This window comes from Sturnira hondurensis, unplaced genomic scaffold (assembly GCF_014824575.4).
Source record: "Sturnira hondurensis isolate 20B ecotype Veracruz unplaced genomic scaffold, ASM1482457v3 Scaffold0014384, whole genome shotgun sequence".
NCBI lineage: Eukaryota > Metazoa > Chordata > Mammalia > Chiroptera > Phyllostomidae > Sturnira > Sturnira hondurensis.
This window is the reverse complement of record NW_028087015.1, coordinates 3,043,757-3,059,730: the sequence shown is the minus strand read 5'-3', so window position 1 is coordinate 3,059,730 and position 15,974 is coordinate 3,043,757. Positions and strand designations below refer to the sequence as shown.

Sequence of the window (15,974 nt, the reverse complement as noted above, 5' to 3'; positions counted from 1 at the left end):
TTTACAAAAGATGGCTTCTTTATCACCAATCTTTAGATTAAAGATATGGTAAAACACATACTTCCAAAGAAGATAAATTAGTTCTCTCCCCTTCTTTTTCTCTCGCATTCTCATTTTTATTGAGCATTACTATCCTCATAGATTATAATTTTCCATAGTATTATAGTGAATTTAAGCCATTAGCCCTTTTGATGCTCAAATGATACCAGCTGGGTGCCTTCAATGATCTTTTGACATGCTCCTGTCAGTTTTAGAGAACTTTCATTGGAATCATTTGCATATTTGACTTTGTTCTTAGAATTTTTATTTCTAAAACATTTTTAACTTTTTATATGATCAAATACATATAAGTATTTTTATAATTTCCATATTTTTATTAAGAGCCAAGAATTTCTCCCTTGTCACTAGACTGCAGTCTCCTTGCTTTTCTTGTAAAATTTTATAACAATCCATCTACAATTTGATTATGTAATGAAATACGGAAATTGGATTTCATTTTCTCCCAGACAGATATCTAGTTGTATCAGTATCATTTATTAACTAATTCATCCCTTTCCCCTACATTGGAACTATCATCTTTGTTAGATTTTAAATTCTTTTTTTAAGTATTTTTTTCATTGATTATGCTGTTATAGTTTTCCCAATTTTCCTCCTCATCCCCCCTCCACCTTGCACCCCCCAACCCTCCAGCATTACCTTCCTTAGTTCATGTCCATGGGTGGTACATATAAGTTCTTTGAATTCTGTTTCCTATACCATTTTTGACCTCTCCCTATCTATTTTATGCCTACCAATTATGCTTCTAATTTCCTGTACCTCCCCTCCTCATTCCTTTCCTCCCACTTCCTGCTGAAAACCCTCCATGTGATGTAAATTTCTGTGATTTTGTTCCTGTCCTAGTTATTTGCTTAGTTTTTGATTTTTGACTTTTTTTTGGTTCATTTGTTGATAGTTGTGAGTTTGTTATCATTTTACTGTTCATAGTTTCTGATCTTCTTCAATTTCTTAGATAAGTCCCTTTAACATTTCCTATAATAAGGCCTTCGTGATGATGAACTGCTTTAACTCAACCTTATCTGGGAAGCACTTCATCTGCCCTTCCATTCTAAATGATAGCTTTGCTGGACAAGAGTAATCTTGGATGTAGGTGCTTGCCTTTCATGACTTTGAACACTTCTTTCCAGACCCTTCTTGCCTGTAAGGTTTCTTTTGAGAAATCAGCTGAGTCTTATGGATACTCCGTTGTAGGTAACTCCCACCTTTCATCTTGCTGCTTTTAAGATTCTCTCTTTATCTTTAATCTTGGGTAACTTAATGGTGATGTGCTTTGGGGTGTTCCTCTTTGGGTCCCACTTCTTTGCGACTCTCTGGGCTTCTTGGAAGTCTATTTCCTCTACCAGATTGGGGAAGTTTTCTTTCATTATTTGTTCAAATAAGATTTCAATTTCTTGCTCTTGTTCTTCTTCTTCTGGCACACATATAATTCAAATATTGGAACGTGTAAAGTTGTCCCAGAGGTTCATAAGGTTCTCTCCATTTTTAAAAATTCGTTTCTTCAGTTTTCCGGTTGGGTGGTTAGTTCTCCCTTTTGTTCCAAATCATTAATTTGAGTCCTGGTTTCCTTCCTATCACTGTTGGTTTCCTGAATATTTTGCTTTATTTCACTTTGGGTATCTTTCATTTTTCAACCAAGCTCAATCAGTTCTGTGAGCATTTTGTTTACCAGAGCTTTAAATTCTCCATCACATAGGTTGGCTATCACCTCTTTGCTTAGCTCTCTTTCTGGAGTTTTGCTCTGTTCTTTTATTTGGACCCTATTTCTTTGTCTCGGTGCACATGTTAAGTTATAAGGGGGTGGGGCCTTAGGTAGTCGCCAGGGCAGGGCTACCCTCCTTGCTGCGCTGTGGCACTGTCTGTAGGGGAGGGGCCAGAGAGGGAACAATGCAGCTCGACTGTTAGGCTGTAGCCCACTTTCCAACAGACTCTCATGTGAGACTGGTATCTTCACCCACCATGGCAACCACTGTAGTCCACAGTCAGCTCTGAGCCTCAGTTTCTCATTCAGCCAGCCCCGCCCACATGGTCTGCCACCTTGCTGAGGGTTCTCTCTGTCTACCCAGCTTACTGATCTGGTTGGTCTGGCTGACTGTTTAATTCCTTGGTTGTCAGAGTTTCCATGCAGTTTGATTTTCTGGCACTTCTGGCTGTTTATTGATTTTAGATTGGTTGTTATCCTCCTTTTGGTTGTGCAAGGAAGCAAAGGGTTTCAAACTACATCTTGGTCAGAACTCCATATTTAAATTCTTAATGTGTTGTACTAACCCTTTGGTGTATTGCTAAACCAATCCCATAGGTCTTTGACTATTAAAATGAGTATCTTAATCCTTTTTTAAGCCTAGGGTAAAATCAGTTAAGATTTTACACAGACAGTAAAATAACTGTGGCTACTTAACACATAGCAGATAAGACTTTGTTATAACAAAGTATACTTTTAACAAAGTATCATAATAACACTAGCCATGAGTTAATTAACTCAACAGTTAAAGGTTACCTGTAGCTGAAATAAGATAAATAAAATAAAATATTCTTAATTATTTATAACAGCTGAATCTAGAAGTTTTTAAAATATGACTCTTAAATCAGAAAGAGTATAGAGTTTCCCAAATGATTAAGCATATAGGTATAAACAAAACTATTATACTTGGGATAAATAAACTTATCTACTACATAAAGATTCCACTTACTTATTTTTAGATTGAAACAAAAGGATACATACCTGAGCATTTGACTCAGTGAGTGTCTCGGTTCCAACAAGCGATAATTTATTCTGACACTTGATTTAAAAAGTAAAGAAAAACAAGTCATACACTATAACCCCCAATTTCCTTCCCCTCCCCTTTTACACTTGTCAATCTAATATTCCTCTAAAATAATACACAACTGGAGACTTCCGCCAAGATGGAGGCATAGGTGGAAACACTGCCTTCTCCCACAACCAAGTTTGAATACAACAAAGGTCTGGAGAACAAAGACACAGCCAAAGAACAGAAAACTGAATTATACGGAAGTCCGACAACAACGAACCGTTCAACCAGGATGGTAAGAGGGGCAGAGCCAGCAGGGGAGCAGGGTCGGGCAGGACAGATCCCCCGACCTAGGCGCGCAAGTGGTACGGACCCAATCAGGGTGTGGGGCAGACTGACCTCGGTCACACATTCGCGCACAGTGAGACGGACCACACAGGCCCCAGGGGGCAAGGGCTAACGGCGGTGGGCACACTTGCGTGCAGTGGGACGAAACGCGCGGGCCCCAGTGACGGTGGCAGCTGCCGCACCTGTGGGGGCCGCGGCGGGAGGTGGCAGATGGGACGCCATTGCTCCTTGTTGACCCTGCCCCCACATACAGTGTCACAACCCAGCGACTTAGTTGCCCTGCTCTGGTGAACACCTAGGGCCCCGATCCTGCTACGTAACAGGCACAAACAGCCCAAAAGATGGCGCAAGAAGAACTCGAAGTACCAGAGCCAATAACTCTAAGAGACCAAGAGATTGCCAGCCTCTCAGATGCACAGTTCAAGACACTGTATATCAGGATGCTCACAGAACTGGTTGATTATAGTCACAAATTAGAGGAACATAGGAAGGCTAAACTAATTGAAATGAAGGGAGATGCACAGGAAACCAATAGTGATGGAAAGGAAACTGGGACTCAAATCAATGGAATGGACCAGAAGGAAGAACAAAACATCCCACCAGAAAGGAATGAAGAAATGAGAATTCAAAAAAATGAGGAGAGGCTTAGGAACCTCCAGGACATCTTTAAACGTTCCAACATCCGGATTATAGGGGTACCAGAAGGGGGAAAGAAACAGCCACGAGTGGAAAACTTATTTGAACAAATAATAAAGGAGAACTTCCCCAGTCTGGCAAAGGAAATAGACTTCCAGGAAATCCAGGAAGCTCAGAGAGTCCCAAAGAAGTTGGACCCAAGAAGGAACACACCAAGGCACATCATAATTACATTAGCCAAGACTAAAATGAAGGAGAGAATCCTAGAAGCAGCAAGGGATAAGGGGACAGTCACCTACAAAGGAGTACCCATCAGACTGTCAGCGGATTTCTCAAAAGAGACCTTACAGGCAAGAAGGGGCTGGAAAGAAGTATTCCAAGTCATGAAATCCAAAGACCTACAGCCAAGATTGCTTTATCCAGCAAAACTTTCATTTAGAATGGAAGGACAGATAAAGTGCTTCTCAGATAAGGTCAAGTTCAAGGAGTTCATCATCACCAAGCCCTTATTATATGAAATGCTAAAGGGACTTATATAAGAAAAAGAAGATGAAAAATATGAACAGTGAAAGGACAGCAAACACACAGCTATTAACAACCACACCTAAAACAAAAGCAATCCAAGAGGACAGCTAGATCAGGAGTGGAACCATAGAAATGAAGAACACATGGAGGGTTGGCAACAGGGGAGAGGGAGAAGGAGAAGGGGGGAGAAGGTACAGAAAATAGCAGACAGTAGGTAGAAAATAGATAGGAGGGAGGGCAAGAATAGTGGGGGAAATATAGAATCTAAAGAACTTGAGACACATGGTTATAAACTAAGGGGGGGAGAATGGTGGGGGAGGGAGTGTGCGGGTGGAGGGGAATGAAGGGGGGGAATAGAACAACTGTTATGGTATAATCAATAAAATGTATTTAAAAAATAATAATACACAACTGCCCTCGCTGATGTAGCTCAGTGGATTGAGCACGGGCCTGCAAACCAAAGGATCCCAGTTCGATTCCCAGTCAGGGCACATGCCTGTGTTGCAGGCCAGTTCCCAGCAGGGGACACATGAGAGGCAACCATACATTGATACTTCTCTCCCTCTCTCCTTACCTTCCCCTCTAAAGATAAGTAAATAAAATATTTTTAAAAATAAGATAATATACAACTATCTGATGTAAGAGAATAATTTTTTAATTCCTTGCTTTATATGCCAGAAAATACAAAGGACAGCAAATAGATCCTAAGGTGAATATATTCAAAGTAAAAGGGTATACTAGACTCTATACAGAAANAATGTATTAAAAAAATAATAATACACAACTGCCCTCGCTGATGTAGCTCAGTGGATTGAGCACGGGCCTGGAAACCAAAGGATCCCAGTTCGATTCCCAGTCAGGGCACATGCCTGTGTTGCAGGCCAGTTCCCAGCAGGGGACACATGAGAGGCAACCATACATTGATATTTCTCTCCCTCTCTCCTTACCTTCCCCTCTAAAGATAAGTAAATAAAATATTTTTAAAAATAAGATAATATACAACTATCTGATGTAAGAGAATAATTTTTAATTCCTTGCTTTATATGCCAGAAAATACAAAGGACAGCAAATAGATCCTAAGGTGAATACATTCAAAGTAAAACGGTATACTAGACTCTATACAGAAAAAAATAAGTATGAGAAACAAGAAAAAAGAACAAAAAGCAATAGGGTAAATTAGAAGGCAGATAATGGAAAAATGGGGAATAAGAGGGAAAGCACTATAGAAAAATAACAAGTAGGAAGACAGCTAAGATCTTAATAAAGCCTCTATGAGGCACTGTTTCTGTGCCATTAACAAAATCTACAACTATTATTAGTGATTACATCTGAATAAAACTATGGGCAACCTGAATTTTATTTATGGTTACAGTGGACAGTGGAACCTCGGTTCTCAAACTTCATTCCAGAAAACTGTTCAAGAAGTGATTTGTTTGAAAACCAAATATGCTTTGCATGACTGATTATACAGTAAGAAAGGGCTGTAGGGTAGAAAATTAATACACAAAGTTTTGTTAGACAACCAAGACCTATTTTCCATGAAAAACTTGGTCAAGAACCAAACTGTTAGAGAACCAAGACATTCCAGAACCAAGGTTTGAGTGTATTCCTATTTACGGTATCTTTTTTTGTTGAGAATTTTAAAATAAGAGTTTATTTGAGCCAAATCGATGACATAGGCAATAGAGTAAGATCTCAAATGCTCTAAAAAAATGACGGTTTTGTAGCTTCTTTTATGCATTTGAATTAAGGAGGGAATGTACTCATATATGGCGGTGGGAGAGAGCAACATGGACACTGGATTACAGGATAGCTGACAAGATTATGTGTTCTCTTTTTTCTTATTTTTCAGTTACAGTTGACATTCAATATTATTTTATATTACTTTCAGGTGTACAGCACAGCAGTCAGACAATCAGGTAATACAAAGTGATCCTCCTGATATTTCAAGCACCTACCTGACACCATACTTAGTTGCTACATTATTACTGACCACACTCCCTGTGCTGTACTTTACATCCTGTGACTACTTGGTTGCTACCAATTTGTACTTCTAAGTTCCTTCAGCTTTTCACCATGCCCTCAATCCCCAGCAATTCCACTTCTGGATACATATCCAAAGAAACCCAAAACACTAATTTGAAAAGATCTGTGTACTCCTATGTTCATAACAGCATCGCTTACAACAGGCAACACACAGAAGCAACCCAAGTGCCCCTCAGAAGACAAGTAGATAAAACAGTGTGTTACATACAGAGAATGAAACCTTACCATTTGCAACAGCATAGATGGGCCTAGAGAGATATTATGCTAAGTTAAATAAGTCAGAAAAAGACAAATGCTATGTAATTTCACTTATTTGTGTTCTCTTGAGGGTGGTTATTTCGAGGGTATATCAATGTATATGCACTGAAACAATGCACACAGCTTGCTTAAGGCAAAAATAAACTTACTAAAAAGGATTTTGCTTCAAGCTTGAGTACCCACCATGATCTGCCCATTTAGGAATTTATGATCAGATATAGTACAAAAAATAACTGAAATTATTTTAAAAATCAAATTTCTATACTGAAAAATATCAAAAGCCAAAAAAACACCAACCCACCAGGATTACATACAAAAATTACCTTGAAAATACAGTAAACTATATATAATACCAAGATCTATGCTAAAATATAACTTAGGAAAAAAAGGGGAAAAATGCTACTCTGCCCTAATCTGAAATTTTACTAGAAAGAAAAGAACGTGAAAAATGTCTGTGGCCTATATCACATATTGTGCTATTCCAAGTAGAACAAATTTTTATCAAACACTTTAGTGTACCAGAAGTGATCTTATTTCACTAACTCAAAAAATGTACACATATTTCAAAAACAGCATTTTCTAAATTAATCCATATTTTTACTCAAACTCCCTAATTGTGTGTCCTCTCTGCTCCTATTATTCTGTCTCAGGAAATAACTCCACTAACCAACCAATGGCCCAAACCCAGAACCTAAAACCATCCGTAACTCCCCCAATTCACAACAACCATTCTCCAAGTCCTTCTGGTCCCACCTCTGTATTAGTGCTTGAATCCATTCTTCTCTGTACTTGCAATGACCAGAGTTAGCCCTTCAGTACTTCTTACCGTGACTACTACTACAGCCTCACTCTTCTGCATTCATTTTCTTCAAAATCACCAGAGTAATTTTCCCAAACTACATATCGCATCATGTCACTTAATGTGTATAGCCCTTCAATGGCTCCCCATAGTAAACACTCAACAAAATCCGTCATGTGCTTGGCCCCAATTACCTCTCTACTCTCACTCCATAAGCCTTCCTTCTCCTAACTTACATTTAGTCATAATATGCTACATGGAGTTCCCTAAACTCTCCCAATCTTTATATATTTCCTTCCTTCTGCTTTTTCTCTCTCTCCCACTTTCACAAGCTAACTTACCCTTTAGAAATGAATTCAGTCCTTACCTCTTTCAGAACGTTATCTTTGACCCCTACAGTCTAGGTTTAGGACTACGCCTAAGTATAACCTTTGCAGTTCTACCACAATAATTCTAATATCATGGCTATTATCTCCATTAGATGACACTCTCCTGGAGGGTAGGAGCTGCTACAATATTTTTCTTTCTACAGTTTATCCAGTAGAAAGTCCATTGAATGAGTGCTTATAGGTCTAGAAACTACACAAAAACTTACCATACAATGTAATGACTTTCAGGAATCAGCAGAATTATCTCTTTCCCAAGTCTATTATTGAAATGGAATGAACTCATATAGTAATTAATTGATATATCACTTTAATCCCTAAGTCTATTATTGAAATGAAATTAACTCATATAGTAATTGAGATATCACTTTAATCAATACTTACTTCTTCCATATCTTTCCACATTTCTTCACAATGTTTAATAAGTTCTTCTTTAGCATTTGTAACATCTTCTACATCTGTAGTTCTCTCTGGATCTAGATCTCGGTGACTCACTGACATGTCCTTTGTGATTTTTCTCAGCCTTAATAAAATAACTAAAGTAAAAAATATTTATTCTTTTATTTTTGTTGAACATCTGTTCTCTGCCAGATACTTACCTAGGAGCTGAGGATGTAACAGTGAACAAAATAGGTAAAAATCCCTCATACAAGGGTACCTGCATTCTAGTTACAAAAACAAAAAAATAAGCCACAACACTGTAAAAATACATGCTGTGGTATATCAGCTGATTTATAAGTGCTATGGAGAAAAGCAAAGCAGGGAAGAAACATAGCGAGTGCTGAGGGAAAGGGCAATGTAATTTTACATAAGGACGTCATATAAAGTCACTGAGAAGTTGAGAAACTGAGCAAAGGCATAAAGGAAATAAAGAAGTGAGGCATGGTGATAGGAGAAGAGGCTCCAGGTAGAGGGAATGCAGGTGCAAAGGTGCTGGGGCAAGAATACAACTGCCCTGTTGCTACAGCAGTAAAACAGCTGCTGTGACAAAGGCAGAAGGTATCAGAGTGAACACAAGACAAAGTCACCGAGATATAACATAGACAAGATCCTGTGGGCTTTAGGCCATTTTAACGACTTAGGCTAAGATAATAAATGATCAAAGGATTCTGAACAGAGGAGTAACAGGATTTAAATTAAGTTTTAACAGCATAACTGGTTGCCAGGTAAGGACAGAAGCAGGAAAGCCAGTTAGAAAGCTAATGCAATAATTCAAGCAAGATGTGGTCCAGGAAAATATTGAGGAAGTACCAAATATCCAATTCTGAATATATTTTTTTAAATTTAATCTTTATTATATTTTTTCCATTACCATTTAGTCCCCTCATACTATCCCCCACCCCAACAATCACCACACTGTTGTCCATGTCCATGAGTCCTTTTTCCTTAGAGCCAACAGGATGTCCTAACAGCCTGTATATAGATAAAGTGCCAAAGAAAGACAGGAGTCGATTATTACTAGAAAAGTTTGGACCTATGCAACTGGAAAGATGAAGTTACCAATTACTGAGATGGGGAAGACGGTGGAAAAAACAAGTTCAGCAAGATGTGGGCAAGTGTTGATTAAGAATTCAGTTTTGCAAACCGAAATGAACTCATAGATACAGACAAAAGAATGGTGGTTACAAGATGGGAAGAGGGTTGGGGAGAGGGCAAATTGGGTAAAAGGTCAAATACATGGTAACAGAAGGAAACAAGCCCTAGCCAGTTGACTCAGTTGGTTACAGCACTGTCCTGTGCACCAAAAGGTTGCGGTTTCGATTCCCTGTCAGGGCACATACCTAGGTTGCAGGCTCCACCTGGGTTGGGGCATGTACAAATGGCAACCAAGCAATGTTTTTCTTTCTTCCTTCTCTCTCTAAAATCAGTATATATATATCTTCAGGTGAGGATTAAAAAGAAGAAAACTGGACTCTGGATGGTGAACATGCAATAAAGTATACAGATATCGAACAATAATGATTGATGTACACCTGAAATTTATGTTATTAATTAATGTTATTTAAATTAACTTAATTTTTAAAAAAGAATTGTTTAGAATTTATTGACTTTCAGGTGTCTATTAGGAGACCTGCTGATTAGGCAATTGGTTACACCTGTCTGAAGTTCAATGGAAAGTTTCAATTTAGAATTTGAGTCGCCACCATACAGCTATTTAAAGCCATGAGGTTGCATGAAATCAGATGAGCAAGAAAGTAGACAGAAATTAGAAAGTTCTAGACCTAGAGAGATTAAGGAGAGAAGGAAGAACCACCTAAATAGTCTGAGGAGTGCCCAGTAAAGTGAGAGAAAAATCGAGAGTATGTATCTTGAAATCCAAGATGAGAAAGTGTTCAAGGAGTGAGGAACTGTCAGATACTACAGATAGGTCAAGTAAAACAAAAACAGATGGACAATTTATTTAGCAATAGGGACAAGGCACTGTATTTTTTAAAAACAGTCACAGCAATATTTCAGGCTGTCATTCCCCACTCAGAGGCAGAGCCTGTTCACCCTCCCCTTAAACTTGAGCTTGACCTTCTGAGCCTTTATAAATAAATTACAATGGAAGTGATGTTATGTGACTTCCAAGACCAAGTCATAAAAGGCAAAATAGCTTATACCTCTCTCTCCCTCGAACATGGATCCTTGCAACCCAACCACCATGCTCTGAGGAAGCCCAAAGTAAAGATACTGTATGGAGAAGTGCACATAAAAATGAACTGAGATTCCATTCAGTTAGCATCAGCCATTAAACATGCATGTGCACTAATTTTCTGATGATTGTGAGTCTCATCTGAATTCTTGTGCACAGAATCACTGAGTACAGTACATGGTTGTTTTAGATCTCTGTATTTTGGGGTGATTTGTCACAATAATTTCACTGAAGACTGTCACAAAAATTAATCCATTGTTAGCTCTTATAAGTATAGTTTTAGTAAAATGATGTGAGGGAAAGTCTGATTGAACTCAAGGGAAAATAAAAAACAGGGAACTGGACATATCCAGTATGCTTGTATAAAACATTTCAAAAGTTTTTTTTTTTTTTTTCCTAAAGGGAAGGAGAAATAAGGTACCAGTTGGAGGGAGGATGATATGGAATCAAGATTTTTTTTTAAATTTTATTTTATTTGTGCGTGGTTTTTTTGTTTTAAATATTTTATTTATTTATTTATTTTTTAGAGAGAGGGGAAGGGAAGGAGAAAGAGTGGGAGAGAAACATCAACGTGTGGTTGCCTCTCATGCATCCCCTCCTGGGGACCGGGCCTGCAACCCTGGAATGTGCCCTGACTGGGAATTGAACCAGTGACCCCTTGCTTCACAGGCCCGTGCTCAATTCACTGAGCTACACAAGCCAGGGCAAGAGATTTTTTTTTAAATGGGAGAAAACACACCATCATTATTTGATACAGTAAAAGAAGGAAATATTGGTGATGCAGGAGAGAAGGAAGAAAAATGGGATCTAGAACACAAGTAGAGAGGATGGCTTGAAATAGATGTACATACAGTTTATTCATTTCAATGGGAAAATAAGCAGAATATTAGGGACACAGATGCAGAGAGGTGAGTAGATGTGTTAGTAGGAGTCTGGTAGAACTGGAAGTTCTATTTGGGTTACTTGCCTTTTCTCAGTGAAATGGTAACCAAGGGTATCAACCGTGAATGAGGGTGGAGGAAAAGCACTGGTGGTTTAAGAGCAGAAGGGAAAAAATTTATGGAATAGTTAAGAGATGAGAGAAGATAAAATAGGATTACTGGGTAGTATTAAAGGCCCACTAGAGGGTAGTAGTCATGAATTTAAAGAGAAACTAAAATACGGTTGTATGCTTTCCTCTACAGTGCAGCAGCATAAACGCAGGGACAAAGAGAAAGAATGACAAAGTCTCTCAGGTATGACCACAGTAGTAAAGGGTTAACGTAAGGTGGAGAATATAATCACTGGAGGAAAGGCTGTCAAGAGAAAGAGCCGTCAGCTTATTGAAAGGATCATCTAGACAGATATTAAGATCACCAAGAATTATGCTAGTAGTGTTGCAGAGGGTGACAGTGAGCTAGGAGCTAAAAATCTGCAAGAAATGAAGGAGTGTGATAAAATTTCGCTACACTGTTACAAGAAGTGTTTGGTGGTAAAGTCTGATGGCATAAGATTCAAAGTTGGGCAACTTTAAGGAGGTTGACAGAACAATAAAGAATGACAGGATGTTTACTCATAACACCAAGTGCAAACCAGAATAACCAAAACTCCCAAAATATTTTTATTCATATGAACTTGAGTTTTATATTGCTTAATCAATTTTTTTAATCAACGGAGAGGTTTTAAAGACTTAAATAGATATATTTATAGACAGTAGGACTTAATATTTAGTAAAGATGGCAATTCCCTCCAAGTTGATCTACTAAATCTTTCAAAATTCTGAAAGTTTTTGCTTGTTTTTGTGGCACTTGTTCAGCTAATTCTAAATTTTATATGAAAGTGCAAAGAGCCAAAAACAGCCAAGACCTTCATGAAGAATAAAACGGGAAGACTTGCCTTACCAGATATTAAACTTATTATAAAACTACTAATTATAATAGTGTGCAATTAACACATAGACAGGCAAATTAAACAATAAAACAAATACAAAGCCCTTCTAGATTCACATATTTATAGAGCTAAGATATATGAGAGGCAACGATGTAAATTAAGGGGAAAGAACAATCCAAATAGGAGCATATTTTATGTACCACACTGCTTTTTTCTTTATGTGTATGTATTTTGGTCCATGCAGACCTCATCTTTTCTTTTTTAACAAACTACATAGTATTTTGAGGGGAAAAATAAGCCTAGATAGATACTTTGTACTTTGTATCACTCCTCCAACCCTTAAAAAAAATCAAAACAAAATCACTTAAAAAAAAGTACAGGGAGAAAACATGGAGATTTTTTCCCTTTATCTTAGATTAGGAAAGGGGTTTCTAAAAACTAAGCAAAATATGTACACAAAATTTTTTTAAATCTTGCATGAATAAAGATATTACACCTGGCTGGTGTAGCTCAGTGGACTGAGCACGGGCCTGCGAATCACACGATCGCGGTTCGATTCCCAGTTAGGGCACATGCGTAGGTTGCAGGCCAGTTGCAGGCCAGTTCCCGGCAGGGGACTCACGAGAGGCAACCATACATTGATATTTCTCTCCTTCTCTCCTTCCTTTCCCCTCTAAAGATAAATAAATAAATTTAAAAAAAAAGATATTACAAAGTTAAAATTTAAAACCGAAAAACCTAAGAAAAATATTTATAATATATGGCATGCCATACCCAATTTAATTATGTATAACAAGTGCCTACAAATTAATACAACAAAACTAACAACCCATCATTTAAAAAACTAAAAAAGCAATCACTACAAAAGTCAGGATATCAATTGCTTTTGGAAGGTAGAAACAGAGGGAGGGTTCTGATTGGGATGGGCCAGATGGGCAGAATGTTGAGGTGATTATTAAAGTTTTACTTCAGAGCCACATGTTGATAAAGCTATTTACCTTATAATAACTTATAAACTTTATATTTATTTGTGTGGGATGTTTTGTATCTATATTTTACTTTATGATAAAAAGGTAAACAAACAAAACAATACAGCAGAAATGGGCAATGACATAAATGGGACATTCAAAGAAAAAAACTAAGAAATTCCTTTTAAATTAGATAAAAACATTTTTAACCTTTCTCATAACTTATAAAAGTAGAATTTAAACAAAAGTTAATTTTATTTGAACTAGAAATAATGACACATATTTGGTAAGAAACAACACTGGTAAGAGTGTAGAACAAGAGGCACGAACAGTTAGCAGATCAATTTCTTGGGAGGATAATAAACAATATCCATCAAAATTTTACAGGGATTTATCTTTTGACCCAGGAAATTCTGTTCCTAGGAATAATCCTTCAGATAGATGTGTTTGCTTCAGTAACATAGGCATGTTTACTGCAGCCTTACTTAAATAATTATAAATGTGAACTCAATTATCAGAGTATTTAAGGGTAAAACCTGGCTTTGATACTTACAAGCTGTGTGACCTTGGGCAAGTCACTTACCTGTCTGTGCCTCAGCTTCCTTACCTGTAAAATGAGGATGATAATATTACTTAACCCTTAGGGTTTTTCTGACAATTAAATGAGTTACTATGTAGATTTCTTGTAACTGCACCTAGTATATATAGAGTATTAGTTGTCAGCATTACTATTAGTTATTAGTATTAGTTATCAATATTACTATTAACAATCTGAATATCAGCTAATGGAAGACTGGTTAAATAACTTATGACATATCCAAAAATATTTACACTAATGTCTTCCTTGCTATATACAAAAGATACAGTTAGTTCACAAAGCTATAGTCATTAACAATTGTAGAATATTTTTAAGCACTAAAGTAAAAAAATCATGTTTGTATTAAATATACCTTAACTTACAAATTAAGTGCAGAGTGATCTTTCCCCACATTTTATACTACTAATCAATAAAATACAACATCAGAATGCAAAAGTAATGTAAAACTGTGCACGTGGAGATAGTCAACAAATTAGTAGGACTAACAGCTCAAAGTAGCATTGAAATACAAATGAATAAAAATATTTAAGGGTTAAACTTTACCCCTTTCTTACATTTTGTATCCTTACGCCTACCTTTCTGGAAACAGAACAAGTTAACCTTTTGCAGTCATTGGTACTAGAATTCCAAATTTCTTGTTGAAGAACAATATTGCTGTGTTTGGGAATACTATCGTAAAACATCTAATACCAAATTTTAACAACTCATACTATTACTGGAGAGAGACTAATATACATGAAGTACAATAATAGAGACTACCCACAGAATTCTAAGCTGTATTCATTCGATCAGCAAATATGTTCTTAATGTATGTCTTTTGTCAGAAAATGTGGTAATAGCTGTCAAGAAGTCTGTCTTCACAGAGCTTACATTTTCACTGAAGAGAGACAATATAAACAAATGGACAACTACCTGGTATGATTTCAGGTAGTGAAAAGTGCTATGTTGTGGTAACTCATACAATACAGACTGCAAATGTTTCCAGAATTCAGGATAGAAAAGATCATTCTACTTGGAATAATAAAGGGCTTAGGACAGTGTTGTGTGCACATTACTAGCTCCCTACCATTATCATTACCAGCCTTAATCTTCATTATTTTAGCCATAAGGTCTAACAGATGAGAAGCTGTAAAGGGGAAAGCTAGATGTGCTGTGGAAATACTCTCAAGGCATAAAACATAAGGGAAGACAAGGATGAGCACGGCAATCAGTGAGACACACAAAAAGTGATCTGATCAGAGCAGAAGTCAGAGAAGAAATGATACTTGCTAGGCAGGAGGGGCCAAATAAAGGGAGTCTTTAAAATGAAAAACAAATAAAAACCTTTAGAAAGCACTTACTATGAGCAATTCCTTCCCTGTATCTGGGGTCCACCTCAAAGCAAAAGTAAAGAGATCAGGAGGCTGTTACGTAGGGTTTTGAAAGCACTGGTTTAGGGAGGTCATTTAGACAAATTGCGTTTTTAATGGGTTCAAAAATAAGAAGTTAAAATGGCAAATTTTATGTTACATTTTTTTTCCACCACAATTTCTTTTTTTTAAAGAAGAGAGCTGAAGTCCAGAAAGCCGCTAAGAGATGGAAGCCTAGATCAGGGTGAAGGCTGAAGAGGGTTACTTGGAATGGCTGGGTCTCAACAAATAGTAACAGGCGCTCACCCACTTCTTCAGAGAGTTTGTGAGAGAATCAAGAAGCTCGAGGGAAAGACAGGTTTAGAGCACGTGAAGGAGACCCAGGTAACCAGATCTTTTAATTCCCCACCGCTCCGTTTTCCTCTCCTAATCCTCGGGGTTTTAGAGCCCAGGAGCAGGACTAAAGGCCTGGCTGGACATCGGCTATCCGCTTTCCCGGAGGTAAGGGTCCCACCGTCCTGGCGGCAGCTTTATATCTTGGCATGTGCCAGCCCCGGCGCCAAGGGCAAATCGTTCCGGTGCTCTCGCCTTCCCATTGCTTACCACTCCGGAGTCCAAGACTTCCAGCCGCCTCCTCCCAGCATAGACAAACCTTGCTTCCCCGACCCGTGCGCGCGCTGCTGGCTGATTGGATCCACCGCGGCCAATCCCGAAACTCGCGGCCGCTCACGAGAGGGCTGCGCCGCTGCCTTG

At 37.9% G+C, this 15,974-nt stretch overlaps 1 protein-coding gene across 2 annotated transcripts in view; it reads right to left on the bottom strand.

Annotated features, from left to right (window-relative positions):
- The window catches only part of CENPK (centromere protein K), a 41,540-nt gene extending 25,650 nt beyond the window's left edge, over positions 1-15,890 (bottom strand). The window contains exons 1-5 of one of the 2 annotated variants that reach the window (XM_037062863.1): positions 15,825-15,886; positions 15,213-15,246; positions 13,858-13,881; positions 8,187-8,338; positions 2,777-2,833 (exon numbers count right to left, since the gene is read on the bottom strand). In XM_037062863.1, the coding sequence (XP_036918758.1) occupies positions 2,777-2,833; positions 8,187-8,303 (174 nt within the window). In that variant the 5' untranslated portion in view covers positions 8,304-8,338; positions 13,858-13,881; positions 15,213-15,246; positions 15,825-15,886. Of the gene's footprint in view, positions 1-2,776; positions 2,834-8,186; positions 8,339-13,857; positions 13,882-15,212; positions 15,247-15,824 lie in introns of both variants that reach the window. The other variant, XM_037062865.1, reaches the window with a different exon arrangement.
- Between the last annotated feature and the right edge of the window lie 84 nt (positions 15,891-15,974).